At 47.4% G+C, this 15,638-nt stretch overlaps 2 protein-coding genes across 4 annotated transcripts; one reads left to right on the top strand and one right to left on the bottom strand.

Annotated features, from left to right (window-relative positions):
* Positions 1–753: 753 nt before the first annotated feature.
* On the top strand, positions 754–7,592 carry Galphai (G protein alpha i subunit). Of its 2 annotated transcripts, none has more exons than XM_011152806.3 (4): positions 754–1,598; positions 4,608–4,792; positions 5,313–5,602; positions 5,849–7,592. In XM_011152806.3, the coding sequence occupies exons 1-4, from the start codon at positions 1,478–1,480 to the stop codon at positions 6,324–6,326; spliced, it is 1,074 nt and encodes a 357-aa protein (XP_011151108.1). In that variant the 5' UTR covers positions 754–1,477; the 3' UTR covers positions 6,327–7,592. The 2 variants fall into 2 exon arrangements, with proteins under 2 accessions (XP_011151108.1, XP_025153064.1); XM_025297279.1 differs by lacking the exon at positions 754–1,598 and adding an exon at positions 1,962–2,149.
* An 889-nt stretch (positions 7,593–8,481) lies between these two features.
* Positions 8,482–15,556, bottom strand: Synj (synaptojanin). Of its 2 annotated transcripts, none has more exons than XM_025297261.1 (7): positions 15,176–15,556; positions 13,959–14,313; positions 13,628–13,792; positions 12,272–13,326; positions 11,479–12,056; positions 11,115–11,289; positions 8,482–11,020 (listed from the first exon to the last, which is right to left on the bottom strand). In XM_025297261.1, the coding sequence occupies exons 1-7, from the start codon at positions 15,300–15,302 to the stop codon at positions 9,969–9,971; spliced, it is 3,507 nt and encodes a 1,168-aa protein (XP_025153046.1). In that variant the 5' UTR covers positions 15,303–15,556; the 3' UTR covers positions 8,482–9,968. The 2 variants fall into 2 exon arrangements, with proteins under 2 accessions (XP_025153046.1, XP_011151107.1); XM_011152805.3 differs by having other exon boundaries at positions 8,482–11,032; positions 15,176–15,302.
* Between the last annotated feature and the right edge of the window lie 82 nt (positions 15,557–15,638).

Raw genomic sequence — 15,638 nt, 5'->3', positions numbered from 1 at the left:
CGCCGCTGCGAGTCAGTGGTTGCGTTCAGAAAACAAAGCGCTCACTGAGCGTTTAGTAACTATTGGTCCTTACTGTTAGATCCTTACATTCAGACCAATAACGTTGACGAATTACTCAACCGTTGTGTAACCGTTGTGTTTTCTGAACGCAGCCATTGGTTGCGTTCAGAAAACAAAGCGCTCACTGAGCGCTTAGTAACTATTGGTCCCTACTGTTAGATCCTTACATTCAGGCCAATAATGTTGACGAATTACTCAACCGTTGTGTAACCGTTGTTTTCTGAACGCAACCATTCAGTAGGTGCGTTCAGCGGAGAAGCCGCTCAGTGAGCGATTAGTGACTATTGGTCCTTACCGTTAGATCCTTACATTTAGACCAATAACATTGACGAATTATTCAACAGTTGCTCAACCGTTGACTGTCGCGAACGCGCATCCATTTTCGAATGGCCATAATTCGAAAAATCGCTCTCTGCTCGCTGCTCACCTCGCACTCAACCGCGGCAAAGAAGACAGGAAGAGAGAGAGAGAGAGAGAGAGAGAGATCGGCGATCGCTTTTCGAATACCGATTTCACTCGCGCGCGCGGCGCTCGCATTGGCCTGCGTCGCGCGTTCCGATTGGCCCGCCGGACGGGCCCAACGGCGCCCGGCGAATCGTAGGGCGCGGTCCGCCAGGCATCGGCCATCGGCCCGAAGGAAGCGGAACTCACTCACTCGCTCGCTCGCTCGCGCGATTATCTCGCCCGACGACGTTCGAGCTGTGCTGCGCGAGGGGGAGCGCGTGCGAGCGAGCGAACGCGCGCACCGATACTCGTTACACCGTGGTGGAGGGTGTCCGAGCTGTCGAGCCTCGGCTGTGCGCGATTCTTCGTTCTTTCCCATTTCCTGAGTCACGTCTACTCGCCGCACCTTCACTGCAACTCCCGTTCGCTTTGTTTTCCTCGTCCGCGACGCGGATACTCGCGCAAACGCCGGCGCCAGCGCCGGGAACGCGGCCGCGCAGCTGCGTGCGCGATTGCGGCGGAGAGAGAGAGAGAGAGAGAGAGAGAGAGAGCGAGTGAGAGTGACAGAGAAAAAGAGAGACAGAGAGCACGCAATACATACGCGAGTGTCGTGTGTATGTGTGCGCGCTGTGTGCCGTGTGAGACGAGGCGAGTGGTGCTCGGGCGGTCTCGTCGCGCGTCTGTGTATGCGAGTGCGACCGCGTGCGGGCGGTTCCCACACGACGTCGTGTCCGTGCAACAAGTGTCAGGAGAGACGGTTGCGGCGACGGCGGTGGCGGCGGCGACTCGGTTCCCGAGTTCGGCGGTGTGCTCTGGTGTGCATGGTGCTGCCGAGTCGGTGGGCGCGCGACGGATCGGCCGACGGGCTACCACGGCGACGAGGGTGACGAGGACGAAGGACCATCACACCATCGCCGCACGCGCCACCACGACGTGCTGAGAGGACGACGACCGTCACCGGCGAGGGCGCGGGATGGGCTGCGCCGTGAGCAGCACCGGCGAGAAGGAGGCCGCGGAGCGGTCCAAGAAGATCGACAAGGACCTCCGAGCTGATGGCGAACGTGCCGCCAGCGAGGTCAAGCTACTGCTGCTCGGTGAGTGTGTCTTCTCCGCGCTTACCTGTGCCTGCACCTCTGGCCGATGGTACTTGGATTATCCGCTGCTCCGGTCGCGGATCTTCGACGACTGACCGCGACCGACCTCGAGAGAACGGATGTCCTGGACACGCGTTTATCACCGCGAGCGCTCTCCGATCCGGTCCGCTTCCTCTGCTCTCGGTTCCGGTTCTCTCGGGATATTTGCATCCCCTGCTCGCTGACGCGCCTGTACCGACGGTCTCTTTCTCTCTCTTTCTCTCTCTCTCTCTCTCTCTCTCTCTCTCGCACGCGCGCGCGCGCACGGTCTCCGTCTCGCGCTCTTTCTCCTTCTTCCTTTTTCTCCGCTCTCGCGTCGTGCATCGCGAGTATCGGCCAACACGCGCCCGAAGGCGCCGCGTAATCCACGAGTAGGATCGAGACCCGAACAGCGCGGTGGCGTCGAGCGCGTGCAATTCGGCGAAGTCGCCGGATGGTCGTGTCTGCTCCCGGCTCGCCGGGGCAGGTTTTCGTAGCCAGGCGGGAGAGAAAATCATGATGACATCGAAGTGGTGAGGAAAGTTCATTTTTTTCATCACGATTCTCCGTCATTCTCTCGTCATTTTCACGTCATTTCGATGTCAACATGATTTTTTCTTCCACCTCGACATTTCCCTCCAGGTCTCTCCGTTCGTCCCTTCGCCGGGGGAATCGAACCCCCGTGTTTTCGATCTCGTCGGAGCACGGGAAATGAGTAACGCGCAGTGTGATGCGTCAACTCTCTCGGAAAACAGCCATTAGGTCTTATCTTATCGGCCAGTCTACCTGCATTTTATAAATGAGATCGGTGCGTTAAACAACGCGAAGAACGCGGCGAACCTTGACATGACTTCGCAGCCGAGAGAAGCCAGTGACAAGAGTCGGAGAGTCGACGCTTCTCTTCATCATCATCGTCGCCCGTAGATATCTGTTACTGCTGCTCTTTTTCCGCTTGCAGAGTTCCGAACGCTTTTAAACGCGGAGAACGCGTGCGGAGAGTCTCGACGAGAGAGAGACAGAGAGAGAGAAAGAGCACCACCAAGTTCGGATCTCCTTCGAGATCGCACCCGCTTCTTCCTGGATCCTGCGCGGTCCCAGCGAGTCCTCGCGCAACGAGGAAAAGAAAGAGTTAATCGTGCGGTTAACGAGACGTCGCGCTGGCGAGCGTAAAAATTCATGGCGAGCCAGAAGCGGAGAGACAGGGAGCGGGAGGGAGAGAGAGAGCGAGCGAGAGAGAGAGCGAGAGCGCGTCAGAGCGTTGCCCAACCGCTAACTCGCCGTCTCTCCCGCGACGGGTGTCGGTTTCGGAGATACGCTCTCGATCGCGCGAATTCGCGTCGTCCCTCCTTCTTTCTCGCGTCGCGCTCTTCTCGCGCTGCTCTGTGTCGCGTTCCAGGTTCCTTCTATGGTAGAACGAACGAACGAACGTACGCTCTCGCGCTCGCTCGCAACAGACACGAAATTGCGACCCGCCGTTTTAATCGCGGCGGTGCGCTCTCCCGACGCTCCGCGACCGTCGGAAGAGCGCGACCCGCTTCTTCTCGAGCTAGCGCGAGTCTCCTCGAGGCCCAGGCAGAACAGAAAATCATAATGACATCAAAATGACGTCAAAGTGATGAGGAAAACTAATTTTCTCGTCGTAATTCGGTCATTATGCCGGTCATTTTGTTGTCATCACGATTTTTGTTCTGCCTGGGAGAGACCGCGCGCACGTTTTATTACACGAAATGCGTGCGGAGATCGAACGGAACGACCCGGCTCGTACGATCTTGAAGATGTTGAAATTCATTATCGCCGTAGTGCTTAACGAGTGCGAGAGGTGAGGTTGATTCGAAATTCACTCTCACGCTCGTTGGAATTTGAAATTTCAGATCGATCGTCTGTCATTCTTACAGCTCGATAAGAATGTTGTGTCGCTGTGTTTTTGCCCGAAAATCGCGCAATCGCGGATGTAACGCGCTCGCGCGTCGAGCGCGTTACGGGAAACTTGAATCATCGGCCGCGTGTGAATCACGAGATTACGTCCCCGAGATCGGTGCGTGCATTATCTCCACTGGCGAACGGGGAAAAAGCGTTATTCCTCGTCGGCGGAAGCCGGCTACTGCTCTCCGCGATGATTAGCGGAGTCGAATCGATCGGACGGCGAAACAACCGTTGATGATTAATCGGCTAATTGGACTCGTTCTCGACGTCGTTCTCGTCGTCGGGTGTTTCGCATGCTCGACTTCGCGTTTGATTCGACAAGCGAACACGCGCGAGTCAAATGATGTAGCATTATAATGATGCGCTACGTGACGACGGTTTTAATTATCGTGTCAAGGGAGACACCCGCGAACTCGCGTCGCCTCGCATCGCGTTCTCGCTGAAGCAACGATTGATCTCACATCGGTTCGTGCCTTATATCTGTCGTCATCGGTCGAAACCTGTCTTCTTAGGCAATCCATAACTCGTGACAGAATGCGGAATAGAATTTCATCGCGATTTACATATCGTGGAAACGTTTGAACGTTTTTGCAAACATGCCGTGTATACTCAGCACTATTTAATTTTCACTCTTCCACCATTTTCTATTCTTTTTTGTTTTTTTCTTTGTAGATTACAGATTGCTATTTATTTGCCCACAGATTATATTAGAGGTACCGGAAAGTCTCTGCTTATTTTTTTAAGCCTTCAATTTTCATGATTATAGCACGAGTTCTTAATTTTAATCCAGAATTAATTTCAATCAGTTAACAACGTTTTTTTATTGTACTAGTCAACTTTCATTAAGATCGGACTTACTTTATTATTTTCGTGCAAAATTTTACAATAAAAACAAAAAGACTTTTCGGTACCCCTAATAATTATATATATACTAATAATACTAATAATAATATTCATACATCTAATGCTCGCATTAAATGCGTTACATATTGACAAGTACTACTTGTGTACAGATATAAATTGCGTCGTAATTGCATGAAAATGTACAATGTTTCATTGACGTTTAAGGTGCTGGGGAGTCTGGCAAGTCCACGATAGTGAAACAAATGAAAATCATTCATGAGACTGGCTACAGTAAGGAAGAATGCGAGCAATATAAGCCCGTGGTATACAGCAACACGATACAGAGTCTAATGGCGATAATCAGAGCCATGGGGGAGCTTAGAATCGACTTCGCCGATCCCAATAAAGCGGTAAGCCCCTCGTGTCTCTTCCTATTCGACGGTCCACAGTTTATTTGTGTTTGTCAGATAAAATTGCAAACGAGATCGCACGTCGGGTCTCGCAAACAAGTCCCCTCTGTTTTCTTTCTTCAAATTTATCCTGATTTGAGGGAACTTCACGATGGTATCTATCTTATGTAGAATCCAATTATATAGATAATGATTTGTATCGCTCATCTAATCTGGTATGGTTTGCAGCCAATTACCGCGGCTTATCGATTCTTTGTTTCCACGAGCTTGGCTGTGAGAAGAAGAACGAAGCACTCAATGCTTATTTGTGACTCTACTCGACAATAATCGACGTTATCAACTTCAAGACGTCTGAGAGAGCGATTTTCCGCCTCTCTTGAAACATCTACATTTGTAAACTCATTTGAAACAGAATTCTAGAGAAAGATTACTTCAATATCACGCGTTATCAATTGCATTCAACCATTTTTCCTCATGAGTCAGTGGCTATTAGATAATCAGCCTCGTGTTTATGTTGTAGGACATGGCGCGGCAATTTTTCACCCTAGCCTCGGCGGCGGCGGAGGAAGGCCAGCTAACCGGAGAACTGGTGCTGTTAATGAAGCGATTATGGCAGGACGCGGGAGTGCAGCTCTGTTTCACGCGTAGCAGGGAATACCACATCAACGACTCGGCAGCGTACTACCTTAACGCACTTGACCGCATAGCACAGCACAACTACATCCCGACGCAACAGGATGTTCTGCGAACGCGCGTCAAAACCACCGGTATCGTGGAGACGCATTTCTCGTTCAAGGGCCTGCACTTCAAGTACGTGCTCGTTGTACTCATCTCATGTACTATTATTATATAGCCGGGATATTTCAATCATACGTTAATTCAATGTGACAAAATACCAAATGAAATTGGCTTTGTATACATATCTGACGAAACGAGATATCGCAAATATTTTATCCATGTTTGATTGAATATGTTTAATTTAATTTACTAAGTTGAGAGAGAATCAAGGATTAAATGTATGTACTCTGGATGTCACATTGGTCTCCTTTTGTGTAGAATGTTCGACGTCGGCGGTCAACGATCCGAGAGAAAGAAGTGGATACACTGCTTCGAGGGCGTCACCGCGATCATCTTCTGCGTCGCCCTGAGCGGCTACGATCTGGTGCTGGCGGAGGATGAGGAGATGAATCGTATGGTAGAATCGATGAAGCTGTTCGACTCGATCTGCAACAGCAAGTGGTTCGTCGAGACGTCGATCATACTGTTCCTGAACAAGAAGGACCTGTTCGAGGAGAAGATCACCAGGAGCCCGCTCACCATCTGCTTTCCGGAGTACAAGGGCGCCAACACGTACGAGGAGTGCGCTTCTTACATCCAGATGAAGTTTGAGAATCTAAACAAGCGGAAGGATCAGAAACAAATCTATACGCACTTTACTTGCGCCACCGACACGTCTAACATACAGTTCGTGTTCGACGCCGTGACCGACGTGATAATCAAGAACAACTTGAGTAATTGCGGATTGCTAAGTTAAACATTCCAATACTCAGCCGGCGACCTAAACTGTCGAGAGGTGGGGAAAGGGAGGAGAAATGTATTTCACGAACGTCGTAACGTAGGTTGCAGATCATAGCGGAACGGCAAGAACAAACAAGAGACTGATCGGAAGTTTCAGAAGATCGTATTCGTGTTCCGTATAGCACGAGTACGGGTTATGCGAGGATTTTACATACACATACACACACACACATACAAACAAACACACATGAAATCTTGGCTCTTGGAATATTTTATTATCATGGCGTCGCGTAACTTTTCACTCAGTTCTATTTAACTTTCGAGATGACTTTTATTTTGTACATTTATGCGTAAATGCGCACACATAATATCGGAGATATGATATAAATAATATTACTATTTAATTATCGACTTTACGTCGGACAATTGAAGTCTCGAATTCCGAGAAAAATGTTCTTAAGAATACTCGGGAGTCGGACATGGAGATGCATCGTTTCGCGTTATCGCCAGAGATTCTTTTTTTACGCACTATCCAAAACGTCAAGTAATCATTTCCTGAGAATTGTACAATCGTACTTTAGGAGTGTTAACGAAATGTTAATGCACGACAGTCATGTATATTTGTCAAAACGTGAAGTATTATTTTCCTAGAAAGAAAAACAAAACAAATGATTCAAGTTCGTTCCGGCTATTGCATGAAAAATAAGAAAAAGAAATAAGCGCGATAACGCGCAAAACAGAGCATATTCTCAAATCCGCTCCAATTGTGATGAAACGTACAAGTGAAAAGTTACTTCATTTTTGCTAAATGTATTTAATTCTACTAACCAGGAGCTAGATAGCTATTAATTTTAGTGTAATATCTTTGTATATAATTTATTCACTAAAGGCGACTCTATATGTGCTAAAAGAGTGGAAACATCTTTCCACTTCTCTTGCTCATGACTCATTCGCGTTGCAAAAAGGAAAATCGTATCTTCGTCTTTTTCAACGACGGACACAGCTCTCTGTGCATTTCTAATATGACAGTACATGTATTTATATGGATTCGATTGGTAAAGCCAATTTTTTTGTACAAGCTTAATCTTCTTTTTTTTTTGTTTTTATAATATAGACGTACACGTGTATTACTAGGAGATATAAACGAGAGATTCCTTGTTCTCATTTTTTTCACGATCTGCCAAACTGATGAAGTGACGAGGTTAGCCTTAGTACAAGACGTTGAAAAATCAAACACTTTATACAGCTTAGAACAATAAACGAAATTTTCTTTTTTAAGGGCCGACGCTGTTTCTCTCCGTTCCTATCCGATCTCTTTATTAGATCACTCAGTACACATATGTATATATATACACACACACACGTTCTCATTTTTTTTTACATCTTGGCGGACTTGATCACATTAACTAGCAAGATGCAGATACTAACGCGCCGGATCAGACGCGAAGTAATGCGTGTCGCCGAGGTGCAGAACAAAGCTGTTGTAATTGTATTTCGGAGATAATGCTCTCTTCTTTGCCTTTTTCTCTTTCTTACATTACTAAAACATTGTTATATTATACTAATGTACACTTATGTATCGTGCGCGTCCATTTTCCCGCAAATTAGTGCCACCTTTACGCAGTAAGTGAGCTGGGAGCGATGATGACTGAAAGTGGGATAAATAGAAGTATGTACAATCTGTAGCAATTGGCACTTCGACCGCCACGCCATGATTTTCCTGTTTCCTCGGGAGTTACGATATGGTACTTATATGAACGACAATTGTACTTCCCGTTTGATTGCTTATCTTTCACACGCGGATGGTGTATCTTAAGCGAGAAGCAAGATCCTTGCGTGATCGTCACGCATCTTTAAGGAAATGCAGCGATGACCTGCATGCGATTACGCTGACAATCGAAGTACCAGTGTGTCTGTCTGTTAATGATAATACGTTGGAAGGATTACAGTCCTGTGTGAATCCCCCAGAGAACAAAAGGACAAGACTGATAAAGGAGGAATTCAGGCGGGAACATTGGACCACTGGGACGGACGCTTCGCGACTTCTGATGGAATGCACAATGCAGCAAACTCTGCAACACGCTGGAAAGAGGATCAACGTAGACTTGGCTTGACGACTTCGAGTCGAGGAGGAGAACAGCTAATTCCCGTTTCTACCGATGTCGATTAAACTCTGACCTGGGTTTAAACTCTATTTAAACAAAGACAAACTCGGATCAATCGACGTTGATAGAAGCGAGCGTGTTAGTGGTGATGTTCTCTGACGTGTTTCCTGCGTCGAAGATATCAGCCCACGAGGCTGGAAGTACACTGAAAGTTGTATATTCGCATTGTGACACCGTGTAGAATAAATGTCACATTTTACATTTTAATCTATACATACATACTGGTAGAACATCAGGACAGATTGTGCAGGGCCTTAGGCAGAGAACGCAACATCACCTCTCGGAGATGTTTTCTGACTCTGCGACTTGGCCGTTCCCATTCCGGTATGCCGCAGAGTTCAATGGCAAGATGTAGATAGGAACATCAAAACTAGGAAAGTGATGAGCGAAAATAATCACGTAGAATGATATTAATTAAATTAGCAGCCTTTAGGACGATCGGTGACGAGCGTGTGTCGCTGAAGAAATCAACTCGAAGAGGGGAGCCGTCGAGCGTCCCTTCTTTTCATGTTACGACCACGAGGATACCTTATACTCGTAAGAATACTGCTGTCTGAGCCTACCCTCTCCTCACCTACCGCCTTCGCTCTCGCACAATACGAGGCGCAATACAATTACACGTAAAATTAAGTCTGAAAGTTAAGTGTGTTTGCTCTCCTCGTGCTTCGAGCTAATATAGTTACATTTTCTTTTTCTTTTTTTTCTTTTTGTACACTTATACTACCAAATGCTCATGAGGACTCCTAAATCGTGAAAGCGTTTCTAAGACATCGACAGTTGCACCTTAACTTGATATACAATACAAGCGGAGAGGTACACAGTGACAGTAACTGTATAACATCGTTGCGCCGAGGATCGCTTGTCGTCTTTGAACTCTCCGCCGATCATCGACTCGCTCACAATGCATCAACACCCAATTTTACAACATGCTTTCAACGGATTTCGAATATACATTGTAAATCTCTCTATATATCGCGTCAACAGGCATAAATCGATCGGGTTCGTTGAAACGATAACACTATTCTCCGGGCTTTTAAATATTTCTGGTGAAAATACACAACGATAGTTCCTCGTATTATCTCTGAATTGATCAACAGGCTCAACAAGTCTGTTACCGCGAACGTGATAAAGCGCGCGGTACAGATTCAGGAATCATATAAATACAAATCTACAGTCAATCGTTCCTGCAATCGCGACGAGATCGAAAATAATCTCGAAATTTCCTGATTTTCGACCATGCTCAACATCGTCCTAGGAGCAGTCGATCACAGAACAACTCGGGGAGGGTGGGAAGTAAGGAAGAAAGGAGAAAGTATCCGGAATGTATCCGGAATTCAGCGTGGAAGCAAATACTTGTCGACTACAGTCTCGTCGTTTGTAGATTCTATAAATAATCACACGCGCCAATGTAACGCTCGAACATACCGAACCTGTGGTCATGGACGCGTTTCGTCGCATCCCCCTTTCGCCTCACCAAGACGAGATCCTCGGCCTTAGTGAGGATTTCTAGCCGGAATAGGCGGCCCGCCGCCTGTTCTAGCTGGAACAGGAGGCGGAACGCTCGACGGCGGCAAACTGGGTGGCAGATGTTGCGGCGGTGGCGGCGGAGGAGCCTGCCTGTGCGGCAACAAGGGTGGTATCGAGCTGGGAGGTGGTCTGCTAGGTGGCAGTCGACTCAACGGTTCCTGAGGGCCATCCATGCGCGGTAACGGGGGTGGCGGTCGATTCGGTACGGGGTAACTGGACGAGCCGTCCGGGATCTCCTCGTAGATGGCAGAATCCGGCGACAGTCTGCCGCTTTCGTTCTGCTGACGATCTTCCGCGGCTTGATCGGCGACCGCTGGTGCCGATGCTGTCGACGTCGGCGGTGCGAATTGATTGTGGAATACACTGAAGACCCCAGCTCGAGGACCCTGCTTCCGTTCTTGAGCGGGACTCCTCGGTGGTTGCGTGGGTCGACCAGGTGGCGCCGGTCTCGGCGGTGGGAGCACGTCGCTCGGGCTGCTTCTATTGGGCGACGCGCGTTCGGCGATCTCCAACTTCTCCAACCGCTGCATGGGACTCCTGAGCGGCGAGCTCGCCGTGAACTGCGCGACTGTGGTGTTACTGCAGATCTCGATCTCCTTCTCGATCAGCTGCACCCAGTCGGGCGATTTCAGTGACAGCCTCAGCGTCTGGCCGCATACCTGCGTCATGCCCTTCTTCGCAGCGGCCAAGGCGCACTGGCCGTCCCTGAACGTCACCCAGATAGTCTCGCCGACGTAGCGCACTAGGATCGCCTCACCGATGTGAGACAAGTCCTGAATCAACGCGAACATGAGGTTGTTGTCGAACACGCTATCCATGTCTTCGAACTCTTCCACCGCCTTGACGATTATCGTGCCGTCCGGCGGCCCGAGGTCCTGTATCACCTCCTTGAACACGCGCTCGCGTTTCTCAGGATCGACGCAGTGCACGTCGATGTCGATGGTAGCGATGACCGGCCGATGATCGCTTTGCTTCAATTCCGCTCTGCCATAGTAAACGAGTCTGCCCGGATTCCAGTCTGTAGGAGAGTCTGAGAAATAGTGATCGTTGAATACAATGATATCTGATCACGTATCAAAGACGCGCAGTACAAGTGCAAGAATTGAACCAACCGATGTCAGGTACTTGTTTCCTACGTTTCCATAGAACTCGGTCCGTCCACGCGGGTTGCCGGCATTTCTCGCTGGTGTCGTAATCGTCCGAGAACAGATCATACTTGTACGTAGGCGCAAAGGTGATGGGTCCCTCCAGGAAGTTCTTGAAGACATTGCCTTGATCTTGTTGAACCTTGAAATACGAGAAATTTGCTCGAGCAACATTATAAACTACTTCAACGAATATCTGTCCGAATACCGGCTTTTCTTCTACACGGGTCTTGCACCAATTAAGCAAAGGTAGAAACATGATATATTATTATGTCGATGTTGCAACATGGTTGTTCTAGATTTCGTATGAATGTCAGATGTTATACAATACCCTCAATTGATCGTATGCCAATATTTGATCGAGTTCGTTCCGTTTGATCAGCTCCTTCATCTCGTCCTTGTCCATGTCGACTCTGTAGTTGAAGTCGCCGCACCAGAACACATAGTCGTGGGTGTTGAGCGTTCTGCCCATGGGAAACGTAATCTTCCTCGTGATCTCGGCGTAATCGGCGTTACGCTCATTCACCTGGGACTGACCGGCGGCGAAGTGCGCGCAGACGAAGCAGAAGGAGGTGGAGTACAGCACACATCTAATTGCTGCGGCACCTTTGTTACCGGTGGCACCTCCTAATCCCGTCTTCACGCAATCCACCGCCACGTCCCTCAAATAAGGTGCGTGTTCAGGACGTATGAACAAATAGAGGCAGACGCCGACCAGTTGCTGATACGTCACTAGGACGTACTCCGTGTTATCCTTAGACAACACCTTTTGCAGTTCCTCAGCCCAAGCCTTGGCATTGTCCGAACTGGCAGCCATGATGTTGCTGGCGTTCAGATCGACAATTTCTTCGAAACCGATCGCAAATATATCCACAGGTACGTCGTCACGTTGCTCCAAAGTCACTAAAGCTGAAAAGAGAAAGTTTATATGCATCGAAAAAAGAATTATTTAGAAATGTAATTTCCTTTTACCTATCATATTTATAATTATATCATATTAATGTTATTCTAAATGTATATTATACAAGCCCGTATATATATTTCTCAATTTACAATACACCCACACACACAACACATAAGAAAAGTTTATAGTGACCAAATGCATCCAACGAGAAGATACTCACAGGGAGACTTGCGCGGCCCATCGAGTAACCAATCGGACAACGACACATCCTTATAAACTACGCTCCTGAAATGCTTCCCTCCGTTGACGTTGTAGGTACCGACGCTCACCCGGAGATTCATTGTTGTCACGTACTCGTTGTAGCGCTTACACATCTCCCTCAGGACATTCGGTGCGGCGTGCAGCATGTTGGAAGGCAACAGTAGACGTGCTCTGTCGGCCAATTCTGTATTCAATGTCGATCCCAACAGCAAGACATCGATCGCCTCCTGCTTGCTGGAGTCTAACAAGTTGTTCTGTATCGTTCTAGCTGCCGATCGTGCACCGTCCATCAGCTTGGAGCTACCTTGGATGGCGCCAGTGCCCGCGTAGATCTTGCTGACCTCGTTGCCGTTGTTGATCCACATCTGGCGGAATACTTCCTCGAACCGCGACACCATCTGCTGCTTTTCCATCAGCTTCAGCAGACCCATCTGCTTGGCCAACAGCTCGAGCGCGAAGAACGTTTGCACGCAGTTTGTTCTGTCCAAGCAATCCAGACAGTTTGTCCGGATGGTGCCGGTCTGTTCGAGGATCACAGTGTTGCCGACCGCGTAAAACAACGAAAACGATTCTAGGTATTTCTCGACTTTCGCCTTCAGTTTCGACAAGTTCTTCATATTACCACCGCGGCACTCTTGATGATAATCGAATAAGATGTGTGGCACGTCCTTATGTTCCGACATGTTGTGGTGGGTCTGAAACAACTGGCTCAACATCGCCTCGCCCTCCTTGCTGCCGATTAGACTCGAGCCGAGGAGATTGACGATCACTTGTTGACCGTATCTCTTCTTGATCATCTCCAAGTGTCTGTCGAAGGCAGGCGCAGAGGTCTCGAAGCCGCGCGAGATCTTCACTTTGTGGGAGCCGACTTGTATGCCAGGCTGTTCCCAGAACAACGGCACCGAGCCTCTCGTCTGGACGTAGGAAGTCACTTCGTTGTCTATGTAGATCACCTGTTCGGTCTCCACAAAATTCGCCACGTGCCCATCGTCATTGGTTCCTCGAACATTGAATCTGCACATGAGAGACCATGTTCAGAATTTCAGCAAGATGATAAGCCCAATGATAATAGTCAGTAAACGCCAATACTCTCGGTTATCACCAAGCCATGTGCGTTCCAGTGAACTTCGCTTATCAGTTGAAACGCACACGCGATTGCATATTGGTTATATGTTTGGAGAGAATTAAAAGATGTAAGTCGCGTGCTTTCTTATCAAATATAGCTAATTCGTGACGTTAAGAAACAAGATAAGCTTGTTTTCAAGCGCATCGCTTGCGTATCTCTTCCTGGTACCGGGGAAAACATTCGTCTTACCTAGTGCCAGCGCGTTCGCAACTTAATCTAGACATAAGCACCGCGCGGGCTTGTCTATGCCCGACGTAGACGGTTCTTATTTCTACGCTGCCACACATTGCCTTTAACAGCCACTGACTCGTATCCACGCCATATCTCAGCAGATGAATATGCAGCATACGGTTCCTGCGATTGCAGAAACAGTTTAAAGACTACATTTCTTCCTTCCATTCCAACTTTATACAATACTTTATACCAACTTTATAAAATAAGGCCTGTGACTGGATTTTGTATATTGTGCAAAATTGTTTTATATTTCCAAAAATAAGAGCTCAGCAGGATTATTACTTACCAGAAGAACCTGTTGTCCGTAGTCATGGATTTGCATCTTCTCTGAGCACTCAAAGTAATGTCAAGTGACTCCTGTCCAGCAGACCAGGAGAAGTAAAACGTGCCGGAATTGAGAACCTTCCTGACTTCAGATACACGATCTTCAGTCCCTTGATTGTAAAACAAAGGCACGAAGCTAGACTGTGTGATTCTGAAGACCTCTGATTCACCAATTTTTCCCACGGAGAAGCACCCAGTAACCAGAACCAGATACAGCAGAGTATTTTCTCCTGCATTCAGTTGCAGAACACCCAGACATCCATAAGCATCCAAGAGCTTATTGTATTTTGGTTTTAGGAACTCGTGCTCTTCGCTGGCTATAAAATATATACTAGTGAGAATCTGAGATTGTTCTCAATGCTGAAATATGCACTGTAATAAATTTCATCATTCTCTTCTCTATAATTCTTTAAAATAGTATCATAATGTAAAATCATATTAAATATTTATAAAGAATATTAAATACTTATGAAAAAATAATATTAAATGTTTATAAATTCTCTATTGCTTATAATAATTGTTATAACTCATAAAAATAAAAGCAGAAATCAATATTTTTCTAGATAAGATTTAAGTTTATAGATATAGATAAGAGATAAAGAATATATGACCACAGAGTTTTACAATATATATTGCACTTAATGAAGCGCAAAATTGATTATTATCTCAAAAGGCAATAACAAGATCTTTGAGAAGAGTAAGAAAGTATCGCTTAGCTAATATTGCTCAGCTAATAATGCTCAGCTAATAATGCTCTGTTATCTTTAATAAGCATATCCTCTTCTCCATTTTTATAGAAACTACTCAATTATCTGAGAGAAACTAATTTTAGAGACAGCGCTTGCTTTAACTTCGTTAAGATCATTTCTCTGCTTTGTTTAAGTAATCGCAAACTTTCACCGGAGAAACCGCTGGGACGAATATGAGAAGACGGTGGAGTGTGAGAGACTCAGATCTGCGTCTTGATAAAACAATGCGAAGCTGTCAAATCGGTTTCTTTCATACGTCACTTTCCATTCACCGTCTTTTTTCATCATCGTGGTCCGTATACACGCGACTATCTCGCTTTAAATGAGGAGGGTGCACGTGAGTGCAAGTAAAGTGAGCATATCCACGAGAACGCGGCGTCGCCGGTGATACTTTATTAAGTTCGACCGAGATTCAATCCATTATACTCACAAAGAACAGCGACTGCCTGCGACTCAAAGAGCAGCGTCTCCTTGCGATTTCGTTGCTCGAGGATGAGCGAGTGTGGCTTGGGCGAGTCTAATTTCTCGTAGATGCGAAAACCCTTGCCCATCGCCATTGTTGCGGTGGCTATTGTGTCTTTCTCTTTCTATCTTGCTCTCTCGCTTTCCCCACCTGCGAGCGCGGCAACAACTCGGACGCTCTATGGAGAGACGTAACGACGAGTCTGCCTGTCATACGACGCGACGCGGCACGGCGGTGACAGACCGTGACAGATCGGTGTTCGGTGACGTGCTCACCGTGACTTTACTAACCACACTCCGACATAGCCGATCCGCTAGCCAGTTGATATGCGATTACAAACGGCCTCTTTCGCGTCATCTAGTGGTCACATGCAAAAATAACTGATCGGTTAACGACCCACCTATCGCCATCTAACGATGTCATTGGCAAA

The sequence above is a fragment of the Harpegnathos saltator genome, unplaced genomic scaffold, assembly GCF_003227715.2.
Source record: "Harpegnathos saltator strain DR-91 unplaced genomic scaffold, Hsal_v8.6 scaffold10, whole genome shotgun sequence".
NCBI lineage: Eukaryota > Metazoa > Arthropoda > Insecta > Hymenoptera > Formicidae > Harpegnathos > Harpegnathos saltator.
This window is presented reverse-complemented; position numbering and strand designations above follow the sequence as displayed.